Here is a 20583-nt window from a genome sequence, read left to right on the forward strand (position 1 = left end):
ACGTTTTCTTTGACTACCAAATAGTATAAAACGCAGCGTTTTTTATTTCCACGAGGAGACGAAAAAGAAAAAGGAAAATGGGAAGCGAGAGGAAGGAAAAGAAGAGCAAGGAAAGGAAGAGCAAGAAGAGATCAACTTACTCTTCTTCTGCCTCCGAAGGTTGGCTCTAATTTTCTATTTATCAAAAAATAATCAATTAATTTTTAATTTTCTTCGCTGAATTTTTTTTGAATTTTCCAAATTAACGTCAAAATGCCAATTAAATTACTTTGGGCTTCAAGTAAGATTTATTCAAAATTCTTACTTGATAGAAGGGTTTTTTTTTTTTTCTTTTTCTTTTTACAGTGATTATATTTGGTTTACTGTCAAATTACAGATGAAGGAAGGGAAAAAAGGCAAAGGAGAGGAGAGGAAGAGGAAAGGAAAAGCAGGAAGAAGAATGATAGGAGAGAGAAAAGGAAAGACAAGAAACCTCACAACCACTCTTCTGATAAAGGTTTTAACTTTAAGCTTATAAGTTCAAATTTTTATTTTATTTTATTTTATTTTATTTTGGTTTTTGGGTTTGAGTTTTGAGTCTTTGTTGAGCATGAGTAGCATTTTCTTCACGAGGCAAAAGCTTGAAGAATTGGGTTATAGCCTATATATGAAATAGTATATATTGCATTTGTTGACTTAAATTTAAAAATTCAAGTGAGAACAGTAAAGCATCTTAGGATGGGGGGAAAATGAAGGAACAATAAATATACAATTATGGATTGAGATGTTTATATTGCTGTTTGAATTAGCTTCGAGCACATGCCATTTTGCTTGATATGAAAGTTAGGGTCTATTTGGATGGGCAGTGAAATTGGTTTCAGTGAAATTGAAAATAGTATTAGAGGTAAGATTGGTTACTATAGCGCTGAGTTTAAAATCAATAGTAAGAATATGCTTTTGGATATAAATGCAACGGTGGCGGTGAGTTGAATTATGATGAAAAGAGAAATGACCATTGAGGATATTAGATTAAAATTTGGATGTAATAAAAACTTTAAATTATTAAATATTTATAAAATTATAAAATTATTTTTATGTTAAATAATAGTTTTGTTAGTAAATATTAATAATTAGTAATTTTATCTTATAAAAAAATCATTTTGAAAACTTTAAAATAAAAAATGAATAAAGTTTAAAAAATAAAACAAATGAGGCTAAAAATGGAATAAAACTACAGTTGAAGCGAAGAAATTTTCACTGGACCAGTGAGATTCCAGTGAGCAACTGAAGCTCTATCACAGTGGGGCACTGAACTGGTATCGCCCAAACACAAAATCAGTGTGTTTTTCATGGTTTTTGATGCAAACCACACCTCCACAGGGGGTTCAGTTGCATCCAAATGATACCTTAGTTCAAGTTTTTTCTGCCTTTTAATGAAGGTGGGATTTCTGGGGCAGCTCTTTGTATAAATGTGGTAGTTATCTCATGGAATTTCTAGAAGTTCCAATTGGATTGAGATAGCAATACAAGCTCTCTACAATCAGTGCCATCACTAAATGTGTTTTGTAAAACTTTAGCTGTGAAGGTGTTGATGTATTAACTATATTAACTCTTTAAATGGCTTCAGTTAATGTGTTCATCTGCATTAAGTTTTTGACATGTTTTTTAGGTTCTTTGCTCTTGCTGCAAGTTGGAGCATATAAGATTTTGGGAATACATGAGTTGAGAGAATGTGAATGGATTTAGTGCCATTAAAAGAAAGTATAATATCCAAAATCTTTAACTTTTTATTGGATTCACGACTTAAAATTGTAAGTTGACAGTGAGAAACTGCCTCAGTAATTTGCTTCCAATGATTCAATCTGAAGAATTGTTTTACTTGCATGAATATTATAGTTAGAATATTCACTAATAAAATTCTGATTAATTCTTTTTTTTTTTTTTTTTGAGAACTGTAATGAATATCCAAATATGTCTTTCTATTGCATCTAAAGGTTGATGCGTTCTGTTTGTTGGGTTCCTTTCTTCACTTCATGCCAATTCTTTGAGATATGCATACAGTATTTATTAAAACTTTAGCAGCAGTATTTTCTGATAATGCTCAAGAACTGCACCTCGTCTGCAGTGCTTGTCTCATACATTATATGAAATGGTTATATCACATTGATGAACTTTGCTTGAATCAGAGAAGAAGTCAAAGGAGAAGCACAGAAGTAAACATCACAAAGATTACCGCCACTCTGTGAGTCCTCTTATTCTGCTTACCTTGATATTTATCAAATTGCAGTCTTAAGTCATAGTTTCCATACTGCTGTACGCAATAATTAGATCACTTCTTAAGGCCCATGATGTCAAATTGGAGGTGTGTTGGTGGAATGCAATCTCTATAATTTGGTCATATTGCCGGTTTTTTTTTTTTTTTTATTTGTTGTGTGGAAGGTTGGGATAATTCACTGTTAAAGCATTGGGGATTCTGATTATCTGCATACTGTCATTCTTAAGGAATATGAAAAACACAGTTACCATGAAGTCTCACTGCATGTAGAAGGAATTGTTGTAGTGCTTGATGCCATAATATGTATCATGGTAAAATGCTGGATGCTTTGAAACCAGCTGAGCTGCTAGATGTCGTATTGGTACTGTTCTGTATATATTGTATTGGTCGATTATGATAGCTACATGATGCAGGTTTTTTGGTTTTTCGAGTTGGCAAGATGCCATATGTTGCCAAACTTTAAAGGGCAAATTACCCTTTTCATCCCTGAACATTTGTGGTTTCAAATGTTTCATTTAACATGTTTTGTACTTTATTCCATTTTTCTTAGGCGTTACATAGTTTAACTTGTTCTATAAGAATGACATAATTATCTTACACGCACCTTTAATAATTTACAAAGAGAATTATATATATACAACAATAAAAAAAGCAATAAAATTATCAAATTGAGGTTAGGATTTTCATCTAACTTTTCCATTCTTCTTCTATTGGAATCAAGGGGAAAAGACTTCTAAAATATTATAGGGTGTTAAAGTAAAAATTTTGAAATCTTATGGTGATAACTAAACGCACATGAATATCTTATGCCTATACATCATTTGCCTCCCTACGCAGCTGGCGGTTTGGGTGGGAGTAAACACAGGGTTTATGCTTATAATTTGCTCATGCTGTTGCCTTCATTCCTGCAGAAACATGGGTTCCTAGAGTTATCCAATGATGACTATTTTTCTAAGAACAATGAATTCGCTACCTGGCTGAAAGAAGAGAAACATGTGTTTTTCTCCAATCTTTCGTCTGAGTCTGCTCGGGAATTATTCTCAGACTTTGTTAAAGACTGGAATAACCAGAAGCTCGGATCTCAGTACTATGAAGGCATTGCAACTGGGCCACGGACTGCGCATAACTGGAAAATCAAACAGTAGGGAGGGAAGAGAGAATCCTTCAGCAGCTTGATCCCTACTTGTTTTCGTTTATTTTTACTGCTTCCCTTTTGTACACGCTGGTCTGCAGTCTATTATGGGATGAATTTTTTAGTTTTTACATTGTGCATTTGTATGGTTTCATCAGTAGAAATATTTCTGATCTTTCGCTCGTAGTTCTTCCATGGATATTACTAGGAAAGCTATGGCAAAGACGTTATATAACCTGCATTGCTTAGCTCATTTATCAATCTTCTGGCTTTGCTTTTAGTATATGTTTTGGAAAGCAAGAGTGATGACTAAAACAGCTTTTGTCACACCTCTAATATTATCTTTGTAAAGCTTTTGTCACAAAAAATAATTTGAAGTTTATTTTTACCAAAACTAAAAGGGTTAATATATAATACTTGATGAAATCAAAATTAAAATATTAAATGGTGAAAAATAATATAATCTAGGGAATATTTTCACATTAACCAAACTAAAATAATGAAGTAATTTCTGTTCCACATTGAAAAAAGCTCCTAAAGAGGAAAAAAAAAGAAAGGAGAAGGTAACCCTACTAAAATTTCAACAAACGAAGAAATGAAGTTCAAGCCTTTGCCTCCAAGTTCAAACCAGGGAATTTGGGCGTTGTTTCTAGCCACTTTCTTCGGAACAAAAGCATAACAAAACCAATAACCAGAGCTGGCTATTTGTTGCAGAAACCTTCTCAAAGCCAAACTTCCAGTACTCCCCACTGCTCTCTACAACCTTCCTTCGCGAACCCACTTCAAACTTCACGTCATCTCCTCAATCCAATGGCCAGAAAAAGAAGAAGAAAAACCCGGAAGTCATGCCACCATTGCCCTCTCAAACCACCCTAACCCCGAAATCTCTTGCTTTTATCAAAAGGGTTTCTCTCAAATCACCCAAGAAACCACTGGCAAAGCCTTACATGCGCTTTGCATCAAAGGTTTAGTCCCTTTAAGCGTGTTTCTTACAAATACATTGATTAATATGTACTCAAAGTTTGGCCTTGTTGATTACGCTCGTTACCTGTTCGATAATTTGTCTGTTAGAAATGATGCTTCTTGGAACACTATGATGTCGGGGCTTGTTCGAGTTGGTTTATATGGGGACGTGATGTTTTTGTTTCGTGAAATGCAGAGTTTTGGTGTCAGGCCTTCGGGGTTTCTTGTTTCAAGCTTGATAACTGCTTGTGATAGGTCGGGTTGTATGTTTAGTGAAGGGATTCAAGTTCATGGTTTTGTTGTTAAAGTTGGTTTGTTATGTGATGTGTTTGTGGGAACTTGTTTGCTGCATTTTTATGGAGCTTACAAGAGAGTTTTTGATGAGCAAAGGCTCTTCGAGGAGATGCCCGAGAGGAATGTAGTCTCCTGGACTTCATTGATGTTTGGATATTTAGATAGTGGAGATTTGGAGAATGTTATATATTTATATCGGGAAATGATGAAAGAAGAGGTTAGTTGTAATGAGAACACATTTGCTATCGTGATAACTGCTTGTACGTTGCTTGAAGATGAATTATTGGGTCATAAAGTTCTTGGTCATGTTGTAAAGTCTGGTTTTGAAAATAAAGTTTCTGTTGCTAATTCTCTCATATCTATGTTTGGTAGTTTAGGGAGACTAAAAGAGGCCTGTTATGTTTTTAGTTGCATGAATGAATGTGACACGATCTCTTGGAACTCAATAATTTCTGCACATGTTCAGAATGGACTTTGTGGGGAGTCAATGAGATTTTTTCATCTGATGCGTCATGTTCATAAGAAAATAAATTCTACTACTCTTGCAACTTTGCTTTCTGCCTGCAGTTCCGTAGATAATTTAAAATGGGGACAAGGAATGCATGGTCTAGTCTTTAGGTTGGGACTGGATTCAAACGTTTGTATATGCAATTCACTTTTAGGTATGTATTATGAAGCTGGAAGGTTGGATGATGCAGAATTTGTCTTTAAAGAAATGTTGGAGACGGATTTAATTTCTTGGAATTCCATGATGACCTGCTATGTTAGAGACGGGAGGAGCCTAGATGCCTTAAAATTATTGATCAAAATGCTTCAAATGAAAAAGGCAATTAGCTATGTGACTTTTACGAGTGCATTGGCAGCTTGCTCTAACTCTGAGTTTATTGATGAAGGGAAGATAGTGCATGCTCTTGTAATTCTGTCAGGTATGCATGAGAACGTGGTTGTTGGAAATGCATCAGTGACTATGTATGCAAAGTCTGGTTTGATGGTTGAAGCAAAAAAGGTTTTCCAGATGATGCCCAAGCGAAACAAAGTCACTTGGAATGCCCTCATCGGTGGCCATGCAGAAAATGAAGAACCAGATGAGGCAGTAAAAGCCTTTCAGTTTATGAGAGAAGAAGGTATAAAAACAGACTACATTACAATATCAAATGTTCTAGGTGCTTGCATGACCCCTAATGATTTACTGAAATACGGGAGGCCCATCCATTCACATATTGTTTCAACAGGATTTGAATCAAACAAATATGTGCAGAATTCCCTTATCACAATGTATGCCAAGTGTGGTGATCTCCAATCAAGTAACTATATCTTTGATGGATTGCCTCATAAGAACTCTGTCTCATGGAATGCAATTATTGCAGCAAATGCTTATCATCATCTTGAGGAAGAGGTCTTAAAAGTTATTGTGAAGATGAGAAGTGCTGGTATAGATATAGATCAATTCAGCTTCTCTGAAGGTCTTGCTGCTACCGCTAAGTTGGCTGCCTTGGAGGAAGGCCAACAACTCCACTGTCTTGCAGTTAAACTTGGATTTGACTCAGATGATTTTGTTACTAATGCTGCAATGGATATGTATGGAAAATGTGGGGAAATGGACGATGTATTAAGAATACTTCCCCAACCATTCAATAGATCTCGATTAACATGGAACATATTAATATCAGCTTTTGCCAGACATGGGCATTTCCAAAAGGCAAGAGAAACTTTCAATGAAATGCTGGAAATGGGGCAGAAGCCTGACCATGTAACCTTTGTCTCTCTTCTTTCTGCTTGCAATCATGGGGGCCTGGTGGATGAGGGTCTTACATATTATACTAAAATGAGCAAAGAGTTTAATGTCCCACCAGGAAAAGAGCATTGTGTATGTATAATTGATCTTCTTGGACGATCAGGAAGGCTTGTTGAGGCTGAAACTTTTATCAACGAAATGCCTGTCCCGCCAGATGATCTTTTCTGGCGGAGCTTGTTGGGTTCATGTAAAATCCATGGCAATTTGGAGCTTGCGAAGAAAGCTGCAGAACATCTTTTTGAGTTGGACCCATCAGATGACTCGGCTTATGTTCTATATTCTAATATTTGTGCAACTACTGGGAAATGGGATGATGTAGAGGATGTAAGGAGACAAATGGGGTCATACAACATAAAGAAGAAACCTGCATGCAGTTGGGTGAAGTTGAAGAACCAGGTGGGATTGTTTGGAATGGGGGATCAAACACATCCTCAGGCCAATGAAATATATGCAAAGTTGGGAGAGCTTAAGAAGATGATTAAAGAAGCAGGTTATGTTCCTGATACCAGCTATGCATTGCAAGATACAGATGAAGAACAAAAAGAGCATAATCTTTGGAACCACAGTGAGAGACTAGCCCTTGCATTTGGATTATTAAATACTCCAGATGGTTCAACCATTAGAGTGTTCAAGAACCTTCGTGTTTGTGGTGATTGCCATTCTTTTTACAAGTTTGTCAGCGGAATTATCAGCCGAAAAATTTTATTGAGGGATCCTTACCGGTTCCACCATTTTAGTGGTGGCCAATGTTCTTGTTCTGATTACTGGTGAGTGGTAAGAATAGCTATTTTTGAGCTCTAAGCAGGATCTTATAACAGGAATAGCAAGTAAATGTGCTGCTTCTTTATAGAATACATCCTCTTGCTACATCCTTAACTTTTTTTTCTTTACAAATTAGATCACAGCTTGGGAATAAGAGAAAGGTTGCCGCAATTACTATTAGAAATTTTATTTTGTTTGAATACGTTTAATTTTAAAACTATTTATATATATTTTTACATATTACAAACACTTTTTACAATCCAAAGACTACTTTCATATAATGTCATAGTTGTTATAGATTATTATTATTTTTTAAAAATATTAGTGTATGTGTGTCTAATTTCACAATTTTACTAGGTTTTAAATATTAATGATTCAATATCACTTTTTTTTTTCTTTTTCCCTTTGAACAATTAATTAGAGAAATTTTTTGAAATATTAATTGAGAATTAAGGTTGATTTTTATATAATCATAAAAAGAATTTAATTTTCTTGTATTTTTCCACTAACAATGATTTTATAGGCTCGAGTTCATGGGATAATAATGATAATATTTATTTCTCCTTTTTCATTCTAAAAAAAAAAAAGAAATAAAAAGAAAAACAAACTTATTCAAAATAAAATAAAAAATAAAAAGGAACATCATTAAAACGCAGCGTTTTGTTTGAGAGTATTTAGTACACCTTTGGCGGCAAGATGGAGCAAGACCCTTTGTTTCTGTGTCTCACAAGTTCATAACGGCCAAACAGAAAAACCCTAGCCGTTTTAACCACGCTCCACCGCTTAACTCTCTTTCCTACACGGGCCGTCAAGTAAAAGCTTCTTCAAACCTCAACAAAGATGGGTGAAGAAGTGAAGGAAGAAATCAACTCGTTTAAAGATTTAGGTTTATGCGACGAATTAGTGGAAGCCTGCGATGGTTTAGGTTGGAAAGCCCCTACCAAAATCCAAGTCGAAGCCATTCCCCACGCTGTCGAAGGTTCACTTCTTAAAATCGCCGCTTTTCCTTTTCTTTTAAGTTGTTTTAAGAAACTATGTTTAATTGAAATATTATTGTTTTTCTAAAATTTTTTTTTTTATGGATTTTTATTTTGTAGGGAAGGATTTGATTGGACTTGCCCAAACGGGTTCGGGTAAAACAGGGGCATTTGCTCTTCCTATACTGCACGCTCTTTTAGAGTGCCATTCGAAACAAGGATACAAATCCGCTCCTGCATTTTTTGCTTTGGTGCTTTCCCCAACACGGTCTGATATCTAAAAAGTTATTTAATTTCTTTTTATAAAGGAAATATTCTTGTTGTTGAATATTTTTTAGTTTAGTTGATAGTTTGTTGCTGCAGGGAGCTTGCAATTCAAATTGCAGAACAATTTGAAGCCTTAGGATCTGGGATTAGCCTAAAATGTGCTGTGGTAAGCTTCCAATCAAAATATTTAGCTAGTTAGTTACTTTAAAATGGTTTTTGTCAGCTGTTTAATATGATTGAGATTTTCACTTTTGACTGGTTCTTAATTTACGCTTTGCTTGTTGAAGATTTTGTCTGAAAGACTTGTTTGGTATGAGTGATATGCTATTTGCTGACTCTGAAAATTTTGCTTTGTAGTTTCATTATTTTGGTTGCTTAAATTTTGGTTCTTTAATTTTGAAAGCTTGTTGGAGGGGTGGACCTAATGCAACAACAAATTGCCATTGGAAAGCGGCCACACATCATTGTAAGTTCGTCTGTTCTCCCTCCATTCTTATCTAAAAGTCATTGTGCAATGAAGCAAATTTGAGCCTAAAGGATCCAGGCTAAGTAGACCTGTGAGAGAAGACTTTGTTGTAATTATAAAACTGCATTTAACAGAAGGATAGACAAAAATTGATTGCTAGTCTATATGTTAAGTTTGTTGATGCCTTTTCTAAGTTTTTTATGTTCTATGATGTAGTGAGTCTAGTGACAAAGATTATAGTAAGTGGTTTCCACTATACATATGCTTGATCTATGGTCATTATAGTCCTTTTCTTTAATCTTGGTCTACTGTTTGACTCCTATATGAGTCCCTTTCTTTTATGATACTTGTTTCATCTAGGCAACCAAGGGCCTTCAGTTTTCTTTTACGATTTCCCTGCAAATTGTTAGGATCAGGGCTATGGAGCTTCTGTGTTGGTATGCCTGTGACTTTATTTAGATGATTTTATGTGTTTTGGTGTTCACTTTGATGGAAAAACTTTACTTAGGATTTAAAAGATATTCCCTTAATGGTAATAACCCTCCTTAAAAGGAAAACCCCAAGAGAAAAATATCATTATCCTGTTGTTCTAAGTAGCTACAATTTTAGGATGGACATAGAAAATTAATGAAATAAGTGTCTTAGAACAAGGAATACATCTGAATCTCTTATTTTTTGTATGATACCTGAATTTTAATCTTTACCCTGTAGGTTGGGACGCCTGGACGCCTTGTGGATCACCTGACTAATACTAAAGGTTTTTCCCTCCGCATGCTGAAATATTTGGTAAAAGCTTTTTCTCCTTTTTCCTCAATTTTTTTTTCAAACTCCCTTTTGCCTTGGTATGAGTGTTTTCGCTGGTTACACCATCTGTTAGATTACTTTTCCATTGTTGAACTGCTAAATTCTACTTTGGTCGGTTTCACCTTCATTATATGAATGCCATTGCCTCACATGGCACTTTAAAACAGAGTCAATGTAGCCATGTTAGAGTTGTTGCTTGATATAGTTTCATATAATTGACCTGGATAGGATTTATAAAATACCTATTTCCTTACTTAAATTTATAATTGACTGTTTGTACTGCTGAAACAATGCGCATGTATTTGGCAGGTCTTAGATGAGGCTGATAGGTTGCTGAATGAGGATTTTGAGAAAGCACTTGATGATATTTTGAATGTTATTCCTCGTGATAGGCACACATATTTGTTTTCTGCAACCATGACCAAAAAGGTATGTCTTGAAAGTTAAAAAAAAAAAAAATTATATGTATTCAATAAGAAACATTTCCTTCATATGCCATTTTCCATTTCACTTTATTAGTTACCATTGTGGTTATGGTTGAAAACTACAACGAAAAAAAGTAAAAAAGACATCTCTTTGTCATGCTTACTAACAACACGATCTTGAATAGAGCACATTTGTGCAATATGATCTATATAGCTAAAAACCCATGTAAAAAGGCTTAGTTTGGTGTTGTTGGTTGCTGTTAGTTAATATCTTTTCTGTTAGTTTGAATTTTTTTCTTTTTAAAATTTCTACAAGAGGTCAGACAAAATTAAAACTTGATGTTGTGATACCATCTTGGGCTTTGGTAAGGAGCTAGGCGTATAATGAGCATGCATATTTGAGAGCTTATGATTAATTCTGTTAGATTTTATGATATTCATATGTGAATAATGTGCCATGCTACACATAAACAATGCTCTGTAGCCTCTAGTTACTTCTATCCTACTTGTGAATAATCTACAGGAGAAACATTACCTCTGTTAGATGTACAATACTTATAAATAACATGCCAACATTCTAGCTAGTTTGCAATCCTTCTTTGAGTAACCTTTTGAATAAGCAATATACTGACCCAAAAGGGATTCTCACTTTCAGAAAGTAAAGCATTCATTCCATAGTGTCAGATAGAAAATTTATTGAGGCAAAGCTGGTGCTAAAGACAAGTGGAATCCTTTATCTAAAGTTTGAGACTGTATATACTGGTATTAATGCAAAAATCTAACATGAAGCATCAGTGCCATATTAATCAAACTTATTTGGATTGGTCCAACTATATAAGATGATTTATTTTTTATGAGGAGAATTGGAGAAATAAAAAAATTGAAGCAATGAATCATGTTTAGAGCACACATAAGAAAGAAGTGTGTTTATTGCACAGTATTTTCACAATTTGACCTGATTTTACATAAAAGATGGCTTTACTTGCTGAAAGCTTGACCACAATATTTGTTGATGTTGCAGGTGAAGAAGCTACAAAGGGCATGTCTGAGAAATCCTGTGAAGGTTTGATGATAATATTTATGCAAAAATTTTCAGCATTCACCAATTTTTACTTTTAATGTTTTAAAAGCTTTTGGCATGTTCATTACTTTTTCAGATTGAAGCAGCATCTAAATATTCCACCGTTGACACACTGAAGCAGCAGTATCGCTTTATACCTGCAAAGTACAAGGTTCCTAATTTTCTCCGCATTAAATTTCTTTCAAAGATGTAAATGTCATATAAATCATTGGGCTTTGATGATTGTCATCTATCTATTTTTGAGAGAGATCAAGTTACTGAAAAGGATTGAGCAAAACTTTTTGGTCCTTGCCAAACTAGATGGACTCTAAGTCTAGTCTTGTGAATGGCATTGAGTTTGTTAGAGTAATTTTATGAAAATTATATTCTCGAGTATTTGGCTTAATGAATGGTAATGCATGTGCCATAGGCCCATACAGCACATGTTGTGACCTTAGGGCAGTTTGCAATCAAAATTCTCTGGAACCTTCTAGAATACCCATCCTGCTGTCCAGGTAGCAAAAAGATTTAGAAGGCCCTAGGAGTGGGTACGATAGCACCTTGTGCAGGAAGGTTCTAGAATGGAGTTTGGAGGTGCTGTTTGATAACACACACTATCAATATCTTGTACGATATTAGGAAGTCTCTAGACATCCCATTCTCTAGAAGGTCTACAGAAGACCTTTAGGATGAATTTAGGATTTGAGTGCTTTAGGATCCTCATAATACTCAGCCACTTGACATAGCCCTGGTCATACAGTGTAAAGGACCCTCTCATATAATGTGATCCCCTTCATTTTTACAACAACTAGTTTAGCAAATATACACTTACAAGCATTCACACTGCTTACCTTTTTTCAGTCATCTAGTATGTGTTCCAACACGCTATAGTTTTGATTGGATGTCTAGCGTGTGGTTAACAACGGGTGACTTAGGCATAATACTTGGGTGTGGTATTTAGCATAAGTTTGTATTGGCAACTTAAGCTTGCCTGCAGTTATTGCATTGGGTGCAACAATGCCTGCATAAGGGTGATATTATACCTGTGCCCAGAGCCTTCTAGATTCTTCTACTATTTGGATTGTAGGTGCTAGGATAGCAAAACCTGCCACACAGCCTGTGACTCCAAGGTGGTGCATTGACAAAACTCTCTAAAACCTTAGAAGGCCTACCTTGCAGTCTGGTCAACAAAATGATCTAAAAGATGAGGGCGTGGTAGCAACGTTATGCGGGAAGGTTCTAAAACACACATTCTAGCACTAGAGACTTCCTAAGCGTCTTGTAGAGATCTTCTAGGGCCTGGGGTGTCTAAAAAGTTCCTAGTACCATAGAAGATATTTTCAAGTAGGTTCTATTAGGCCAACACCATTAAATGATGTTTGCACTCAAACTAGAGGATTGATAGAGCAAAATACAATCAAGCGAGTGTTGATTACTTGGAAGTGTATATTATTGAACTAGTTGTTTTACCAATGTAAAGAGAGGACTCTTAGAGGCCCCTTAAATATGGGGCCAGGGTAAGTCAAGTGGTTGAGTAATACAAGGTTCTAGAATAACCCAGAGTAGAGCCTTTCTTAGATCTTCTGCAAACCTTCTAGAGTCTGCAGTGTTTGGAAACTTCTTAGTGCTATACAAGATTTTACACGTGAGTGCTGTTAGGCTAACACTTCTAAACTCTATCCAAGAACCTTCTCAAACAAGAGTGCTATATTGCCCACACCTGGGCTTTCTAGATCCTTTTGTTGTGTGGACTACAAGGTAAGCCTTCTAGATGGTTTGAGAGAGTTTTGTCCACGCACTACATGGGGATCACAGGCTATGCAACAAAGTTGTGTTGCACAGCCACTCACACTGAGTGCTGTTATAGCTGGCTATTCAGGACCAAATCCATTAGCATGCTGATTTGTCAAGGCTTGGCAGGAGTAGGCTGACTCAGCCTGAGCTTGTCTAAACTCTCACACTCTCTTCTCTTCTGCTGGTGGTGACGACTCTATACACACACACACACACACACACACACACACGCACGCACGCACACATACATAATATGATGTGGGAATAAATATGGTTTCTAAATTCAGTTTATTTCTTAAGTCATCTCTTCACCTTCTATAATTAGATGATAAGCACTTGCGATTCATACGGTTTTTTCTTGCCGGAGCCTATTTTGATAGTTTTAAAAATGAAAAGCAAAATGGACTTGTATTATTCAAGAAGGGCCTTATGGAGGTATATAGAGCATAGTTAGGATCTATTTGTTAAAGCTAGGATGTATTTTCTGGCACAGGTTGGAAGCTAGCAAGCTTCTGACAAAGTAGGATGAAGTTTCCGGTGGATGATATAAATTCTAGCAAGCAGCAGTACTATAGAAAACTAATATTTCAGCCAGCTACTTTATATACCCTTGAGTAATCAGAAAGTTTCAAAGGGTTGGTCATGGAATTTTTGGCTATAGGAGTAGTCTAATATCGTGCTTGGACCATTCATTTTTAATAGTCAACATATATTTTGCTCAGTTTTGGAATGTTTGGTGAAGTACTGTGTAATCATGGCATGACACGGATGACACAGATGGTACAGGGTCTTTCAGTTTAACCAGATTCTGATAGGCAACAAAAAGCTAGAAATTGGCTCGAATTGTTGTCCTACTAAGATCTTTCTTGTTTTCTTTCCTCGCCTCTTTGCAATTGCATTCACCCATACAACAAACACATACAATTTATTGTCAATTAGGGAAAATGAAAAACAAAGACAGAAAGAGTCTATTTTTGGAATACTGCGATGGCCAAGAGTCACAGAAGAATGAAGCAGAATCTGGAAAGAATGATGAGATTGAGACAGAGAAAAGAGAGAAACAGGGAAATATCCATCAACAAGATTGGTGGGGGGGGGGGGGGGGCATGCAGAATTTGGGGCTTTAATATTTTAGAGATTAGATCTGAGTTCTGTCTGCACGTGCCTTTTGTTTTGTTTTCTTTCTCTTCATTTATTATATGGTGCTGTTTACACTTCTATATCTTGTGCGATGTCTTTATTTATATATTTTATTTTGCTGTAATTGCAGGATTGCTATCTTGTTTATATTTTGACTGAGATGTCTGGATGTACATCTATGGTTTTCACTCGAACATGTGATGCAACTCGCCTTTTGTCCTTTATTCTTCGGAATCTTAATATAAGGGCCATTCCCATTAGTGGTCAAATGACTCAGGTACATGAAATTTATTTTGGTGATGTACTGATTTATGCTTTTTCTCTACAAATGCAGAGTCTCCCCCCCCCCCCCCCCCCCCAGTAGGTAAACCAAACCCACACCATGAACTTTTCCCTTTGTTTCCTTTTTATTATTATTTGCCCTCACTTTGTTGATGTAATGTATTTGACAGTCAAAGAGGCTTGGAGCCTTGAATAAGTTTAAGTCTGGAGAGTGTAATGTTCTTGTCTGCACTGATGTGGCTAGTAGAGGACTTGACATTCCATCTGTGGATATGGTTATTAATTATGACATCCCTACAAACTCTAAGGTTACGCTTGCACTATCTCTTTTTTGTTTAACTTGTTGCAGCATATGTCAGACCTTGAAAAAAACTATGCATTCTGTTATTCTATGAAATGGTCTGGATTTTTAAAAGGATAGAGTGAATAAAAGTTTTCTGCTAGTTCTTTTGCTGCCCTTTTTTCTTCATTTTGCTAATTTCATGTGGGAACAGGATTACATCCATCGAGTAGGTAGAACAGCTCGTGCAGGACGATCTGGTGTTGCAATCTCACTAGTGAATCAGTATGAGCTGGAGTGGTACCTGCAGATAGAAAAGCTTATTGGTATGTTGCAGTAGCTAAATTTGTTGCTAGGATGTCGGTTGAGTAGCTTGTCCAGCGGACTAAACTTTTTTGTTTTATGTATTCCAGGCAAAAAGTTACCCGAGTATCCTGCTCAAGAAGAGGAAGTCTTGCTACTGTTGGAAAGTGTCACTGAAGCAAAAAGACTATCGCAGATGGTAATCCAAGTTCCTTTTAGCTTTATCTATATTTTTATCTTATCACAAGCTGGATTGAAAGCACTATTTTCTTGTTTCTGTTTTGTCATCTGGTTTTTACTGGTCTAACCATTTGGTTTGTAGAAGTAATAGCTATATAAATTTGGTCTTGTGCTTATATTATATGTTTCTAGGGTTTGATATTTAGCTCAAGATATATAGTCTTTCATGCTTCTTTCACTTTACCCTCAGAGTTGCTATTTAAATCCTATGTAGAATGTGCCCCTTTATGGTGGAGTCACCCTTTTGCTCTGTGTTTCTATTTATATAAAGCATTTTTTTTTAACTACTTTCTTGGATAACAAATTTTTCTAATCAATAAAATTTGAACATTTGCAGAAACTTAAAGAAATTGGAGGCACAAAGAAGAGGAAGGGTGGAGAAGAAGACAACGAGGACATAGGGAGATACCTAGGCATCAAAGGCAAGTCTTCGAAGAAATTTAAGAAAAAATGAGACTGCCTGCTTTTCATGTTATTCTTTTCTCCATGCACTTGGTTCCCATTAATATGGTGGGTTCAGCATGGCTTGCCTAAATTTTCATCCTTGCAAGATATTCGACATTACCTTTATAAATGAAAAAGAAAATTGGAAAGAGAACCCCCCTTTTGTGAAGTTATTCTACACAACGCAGATTGCATAAATCACATTTTCATTTCCTTTAAGGAAATTAAGTCTTAAATGTGTTAAGCATGCTGCTAGCATTAATCCTTGGACCAGGATCCAACTCACATGAGATTATTATTATTATTTTTTTTAATTTCTAATTATTCATTAAATCTTCTACTCTTATACATACTTGATTGAAAAAAACATTACATGTATAAATTTTTTTTTGAAATATCCGTGACATTCATCATTTATTATAGCTTTCCTCGTTTCTAAACAAAGATTTGTCTTTCATGCCATTGCCAGTTCTACATAAGTGTAATAACTAATAACAGCTCCCTCAACTTTTGATGTGATTGTAATTGTGATTGGTGAATTGTAATTCAAGCCTACTGATGAAAGATAGAAATTGCAATGGCAGTTGTAATTATTTGAGCATATGTTAAATTTGACAAGGATTGTCCTAAATTATTATTCTATAATAATAGGTTTCAAATAAGACAGTAGAGAGATTTGTGCGAGGGATGGTTTAAATATTTTAAATTATTTTTCTTAATAAAAATATGATATAGATTATATAAATATTTTTCTTAATTTTGTAAACTAAATATTATGATATATGTATCAAAATTTTTATTATCATTTAAAAATTAAAAAAAAAAAAAACCCTAAGCGTTCAAAGATTATTTTTTTACTTTCTAGTTTTTGAAAATGTATTTTTATTTTTTAAGAAAAAATAATTTTTAATAAAAAAAGATGAAAAAATAAATAATTAGTACACAAAACTTAAGATAGATATAAATTTTAAATTATTTTACAAATATATATTTAAATAATTCAGGTCAATAATAAACTCAATAAACCACGAGTTGTTTTGTAAATATGACAAATCAAATTGTAAAAACGGTTTAAAACAGCATAATTATTAAATCTGGATTGATCGGATCAATCCAGATTTAATAATTATGCTGTTTTATATATTATATTCTAGTCTTAATTACAGTTAAAATTTAATTTGCATATATTGTTTGCCATTGGAGATAAGAATAGTTCAATAGAAATAAGGATTAAATTGAAGAAGAGTAAAACTTGAGCGAAAATTAATACGTGCATGAGCAATTTGCGCGAAATAATTACGTAGTTTGTAACATTATCCTTTGGGCTTTCGCTTCTTTGTTCTCCCTCTTCCAACTCCGGCCTCCTCCTCTTTCTGACAAATTTGCTTCGCTAAAATTGCAAAAAGAAGAGTTCTCACATGTTCCCTAAATCTCTTCTATTACTCAAAATCCGGGTTCTTGTATCCGCCTCGAACCGCCAGTTAACGGCTTCAAGCGCTGCTTTTCGTATTACCGCCACCTATTCTACAATATGCTAAAACCAAGCTGAAAGCCTGACGGAAGAAGCTCTAGAGTATCTGAGAGACTCTATTGAACTTTTCAAGAAATGGGGTTGCAGCGAAAATGATTTGTTGAAGATTTTTTCATGCCAGCCTTCTTTGCGCCATGCTCAAGTAACTCCCCTTTTATCCAAACTCAAGTTGCTGAGTAGCTTGGGACTCACCACTTCCGACATCGTTAAGATAATCAATTGCCGGCCTCGTTTCTTTTGTTCTCGTATCAATAATTACTTTGATGAGCGGGATGATTTTCTCACGACCCTGTTCGGTTCACGAGAAATGCTTCCCTTCCCTCTTGACGTATGATTTCCACAATAGTATCAGACCAGTCATTGCATTGTATGAAGAAATGGGTGTTAGCAGAAATGATTTGATTGCTGTGCTCATCTTGCCTCCCACGTTGATTCCAAGGACTTCGTTTAATGAGGAGATGGTATATATAAAGAAAACAGAGGTTTCAAAAGGTGCCAAGATGTATAAATATGTGGTTGCACTCATTGGCATGTCACGCTTGAGACTATACGTGAAAAGGTGACAATTTGTGCTTATACGCATACTGCTAATATGTACATGTATCTTATTATATCTGGTTAAAGTGGTAAAAATTTGTGCTTTGCATCATGTAGCACTGATTTGATTTGTTTAACCTTTTGTTCAGTTCTGAGGCAAGTGACTTTCCTTTTTTCTGTAATATAACTTTTTCCTTTTAACAGACGTGATAATCTGTTCTCAGGCTTTTGATGATTGCATGGTACATTTACCTATTTCCTTTACCCATCTTTCTCGGTTCGGTGGTCTCGAGTTCAATGCCATAGCTCCAAACATACTAGAATTTGTGGTTTATGATGGTGAAATCTACATTTAGCAACAACAATTTGCAGCCTGCTCTCTGCTCTCTGTCTCACCATTATACAATGGTTCATGACCAGTGCATGTTGTAATCATCTCTTATCATGTGTGTTCAGATAAATTTTAGTTATAATACATTGACTACTATTATTTTAAGTTAAAATTTAGGTATAATACATTGACTACTATTTTATTATAAGTTAAATCATGCTGTTGGTTTCTTTACATGTATATATTAAGGCATCTAATGTAGTTGTAGCATTCGTCATACAGGGTGGTGATTCCGCTACTCAAGGTGAAATCTCTTTTCTTCTTGAAACAGCAAGGCTCAACCAATACTTATAAGCATCCACTTCTTAGAATAGAACAACTGTGAGAACATTAATGGAGTCGAGACTATTTTATCTTGTCATTTAAGTTTAACTATATGTTTATATTTTTCTAGTTGTTTGGGACTTGAGGAAGCATAAACCCGTGATAAGGTAAATTTCCTTCTTGTCTAACAAGTGAAAAGTTTGGGTGTTTCAGCATGTTACTGTATGTTGTAACCTGACATATTATTTTAACATAAGCTGGTTTTTCCGTTGACTGCTTTGCAGATTCAATGAGAAGAAAAACTTTAGCTAGGATTGTTTGTCTCAGTTTTTTGGTTGATGTGTATTCTTGTCATGTTTGTTTTATACCAGCATGTGTAAAACACAAAAATTACTATTATCACAATTTATGCCGATATTCTAAATATGAAACATCTTTTTTTATTTTTACCAAACATATAAATGGTTTTTATTAATTTTAAATTGTCTCATTTTATATTTTTTTTCATTTCATTTTCATGTCATCATATAATATCTAAAATTATCATATCTAGTAATTTCTTGTTCAATTACTCGATTGTGGAAATTCTTGTAGAAATTCAATGCATTAATTCTTTTATCTAGGTCATTTGTTATTCTAAGTCAAGTGGAATGACTTGCTTGTTTACTTCAAGTTCTCATGTTTGACTGCATCCCCAGGTGTAATTCCACTGTTTTGGCGTCTCACTTTTGCTTCCCAGTGCCAAAGACTATTGTTTCTTCATTCTGGCAGTCTGATTGTCCCTTTTATCAAATATCTTTCTTTTTTCTTTCCTTGACCAAAATATTATTCCAGAAACTTTTCTTGTTCCTTCTCTAACTTCTTTTTAAAATTCTTTTGTTAAGACTTTTTGTCATGATCATTTATGTTGCGGAAATATTTGTATGTTATGCTTGTTGACTTGTTTAACCTATAAATGACTTGCTTATTCATGATTAATTAATCGTATTAACAAGTTAATCTACTTTATTAAACATATTTAACTTGTTTAAAGTCATTTATTGAATTTTTAATATTTAATAGAATAAGTAAAATAACTTTTAATTATGTTTAAATTGGTTAATCATAGTTACATGTTTAATTGTGTCATACTTAAACATGTTAATTATACTTAAATGTGTTAATCGGATTATGTCTTATACTCTGTGTGATAAATATTTCGTGTTTATGTGAAAGACTTTGACATGATTAATTAATTATGTCATGACAACCCATTTTTGTGACGAAAACTTGGATAGAAAGAGAGATTTTAATCACAACCATACTAAAGCATACTTTTAATTACTTGGTAAGTTCATAGTCACATAAGAGCAGAAGCAGATCATGTTGGATTTGAATACAAAGCTAAAATCGTTCTTCCAGGCATGCATGCATATACTGCACAAGGACAGATTAAAGAGATTCAATGTTTTATCGGATATTTATAGCATATATATATTTGGTGATTTTTTATTACTTATCACTTCTTGATTTGTCAGATTTATTACAAATGTGATAGGAAAGGTCTAATATGATTTCTATTTATGCAATTAAAGAAACCAGCAGATGTATGCTTGATCATGCTCAATCTTACTTCCACACTTGTAGTTGCGAGGAACGGTTCTTCCACAACCTTCAATCTGCTTAATGGTGCGTTCAACTCCGATGAGGGTCATCAACTTAGGGGTCACGGCAGAGCATACGCACTCGACATGGGTGACCCTGACACGTTCGCAGCAGTCGGATGAGGGGGGTGTGGTCGAACATGACGGCACTGCAAGCATTCACGAGCAGGCGCTGCTCCTCTTTGCACTGGATAGGAGTCATGCCTCCACTTGCGGCAGGAACCTCAAAAACACCCTCTACCACCACGAGCACAAAAATAAACACACCAATCCATGAGCTTGCCATCATCTCTTTTTTTGCTACTGTTGGTGTACTTTTGCCTCGGAAGCACACCCCTTTCAATAGAGGGAAGGAACTCTAGCCTCGACATTTACAATAACACAATTTCAGATTTTTTAAAATAAAGTAAGAATTTTATGCATAGAATTTTTGTCTAATGGGACCTCTCATGTGTACTTAGAATTAGATTAAATTTTAGGTCTTGTTTCGTATTGCTGTTTAGGGTAGGTTTTACATCTAAAAGTTACTTTTGAT

At 34.9% G+C, this 20583-nt stretch overlaps 3 protein-coding genes and 1 pseudogene across 6 annotated transcripts; all 4 read left to right on the forward strand.

The window, feature by feature from the left end:
* Nucleotides 1-34: 34 nt before the first annotated feature.
* Nucleotides 35-3647, forward strand: LOC111300177 (style cell-cycle inhibitor 1). Its single transcript, XM_022895828.2, has 4 exons — nt 35-159; nt 377-496; nt 2166-2221; nt 3166-3647. The coding sequence occupies exons 1-4, from the start codon at nt 78-80 to the stop codon at nt 3397-3399; spliced, it is 492 nt and encodes a 163-aa protein (XP_022751563.2). The 5' UTR covers nt 35-77; the 3' UTR covers nt 3400-3647.
* Nucleotides 3648-3853: 206 nt separating this feature from the next.
* On the forward strand, nt 3854-7384 carry LOC149513600 (Tetratricopeptide repeat (TPR)-like superfamily protein). Its single transcript, XM_089746956.1, has one exon. The coding sequence runs from the start codon at nt 4396-4398 to the stop codon at nt 7207-7209; it is 2814 nt and encodes a 937-aa protein (XP_089603082.1). The 5' UTR covers nt 3854-4395; the 3' UTR covers nt 7210-7384.
* A 518-nt stretch (nt 7385-7902) lies between these two features.
* Nucleotides 7903-16015, forward strand: LOC111298926 (DEAD-box ATP-dependent RNA helicase 10-like). 3 transcript variants are annotated; one of them, XM_022893688.2, is made up of 13 exons: nt 7903-8179; nt 8298-8445; nt 8541-8610; nt 8848-8910; nt 9622-9696; nt 10024-10143; nt 11161-11202; nt 11297-11371; nt 14264-14410; nt 14586-14723; nt 14910-15021; nt 15109-15197; nt 15576-16015. In XM_022893688.2, exons 1-13 carry the CDS (start codon nt 8041-8043, stop codon nt 15690-15692), a joined length of 1335 nt encoding a protein of 444 aa, XP_022749423.1. In that variant the 5' UTR covers nt 7903-8040; the 3' UTR covers nt 15693-16015. The 3 variants fall into 3 exon arrangements, with proteins under 3 accessions (XP_022749423.1, XP_022749424.1, XP_089603095.1); XM_022893689.2 differs by lacking the exon at nt 14586-14723 and having other exon boundaries at nt 15576-15851; XM_089746969.1 differs by lacking the exon at nt 10024-10143 and having other exon boundaries at nt 15576-15851.
* Nucleotides 16016-16788: 773 nt separating this feature from the next.
* LOC111298927 (uncharacterized) lies at nt 16789-20583 on the forward strand (annotated as a pseudogene). Its single transcript, XR_016329575.1, has 3 exons — nt 16789-17772; nt 18364-18385; nt 20032-20583. The product of XR_016329575.1 is annotated as an uncharacterized LOC111298927 (transcript).

This window comes from Durio zibethinus, chromosome 18, assembly GCF_047325235.1.
Source record: "Durio zibethinus cultivar Kanyao isolate XHJ-2024 chromosome 18, ASM4732523v1, whole genome shotgun sequence".
NCBI lineage: Eukaryota > Viridiplantae > Streptophyta > Magnoliopsida > Malvales > Malvaceae > Durio > Durio zibethinus.

Bases quoted from the DNA above. Each gene is read 5' to 3' on its own strand.
- LOC111298926 (XM_022893688.2), top strand. From the start codon at position 8,041: ATGGGTGAAGAAGTGAAGGAAGAAATCAACTCGTTTAAAGATTTAGGT. The intron at 10,144-11,160 runs GTATGTCTTGAA...TTGATGTTGCAG, and splicing joins CTGCAACCATGACCAAAAAG to GTGAAGAAGCTACAAAGGGC. The intron at 15,198-15,575 runs GTAATCCAAGTT...GAACATTTGCAG, and splicing joins CAAAAAGACTATCGCAGATG to AAACTTAAAGAAATTGGAGG.
- LOC111300177 (XM_022895828.2), top strand. From the start codon at position 78: ATGGGAAGCGAGAGGAAGGAAAAGAAGAGCAAGGAAAGGAAGAGCAAG. The intron at 497-2,165 runs GTTTTAACTTTA...TGCTTGAATCAG, and splicing joins CAACCACTCTTCTGATAAAG to AGAAGAAGTCAAAGGAGAAG. The intron at 2,222-3,165 runs GTGAGTCCTCTT...TCATTCCTGCAG, and splicing joins ACAAAGATTACCGCCACTCT to AAACATGGGTTCCTAGAGTT.
- LOC149513600 (XM_089746956.1), top strand. From the start codon at position 4,396: ATGTACTCAAAGTTTGGCCTTGTTGATTACGCTCGTTACCTGTTCGAT.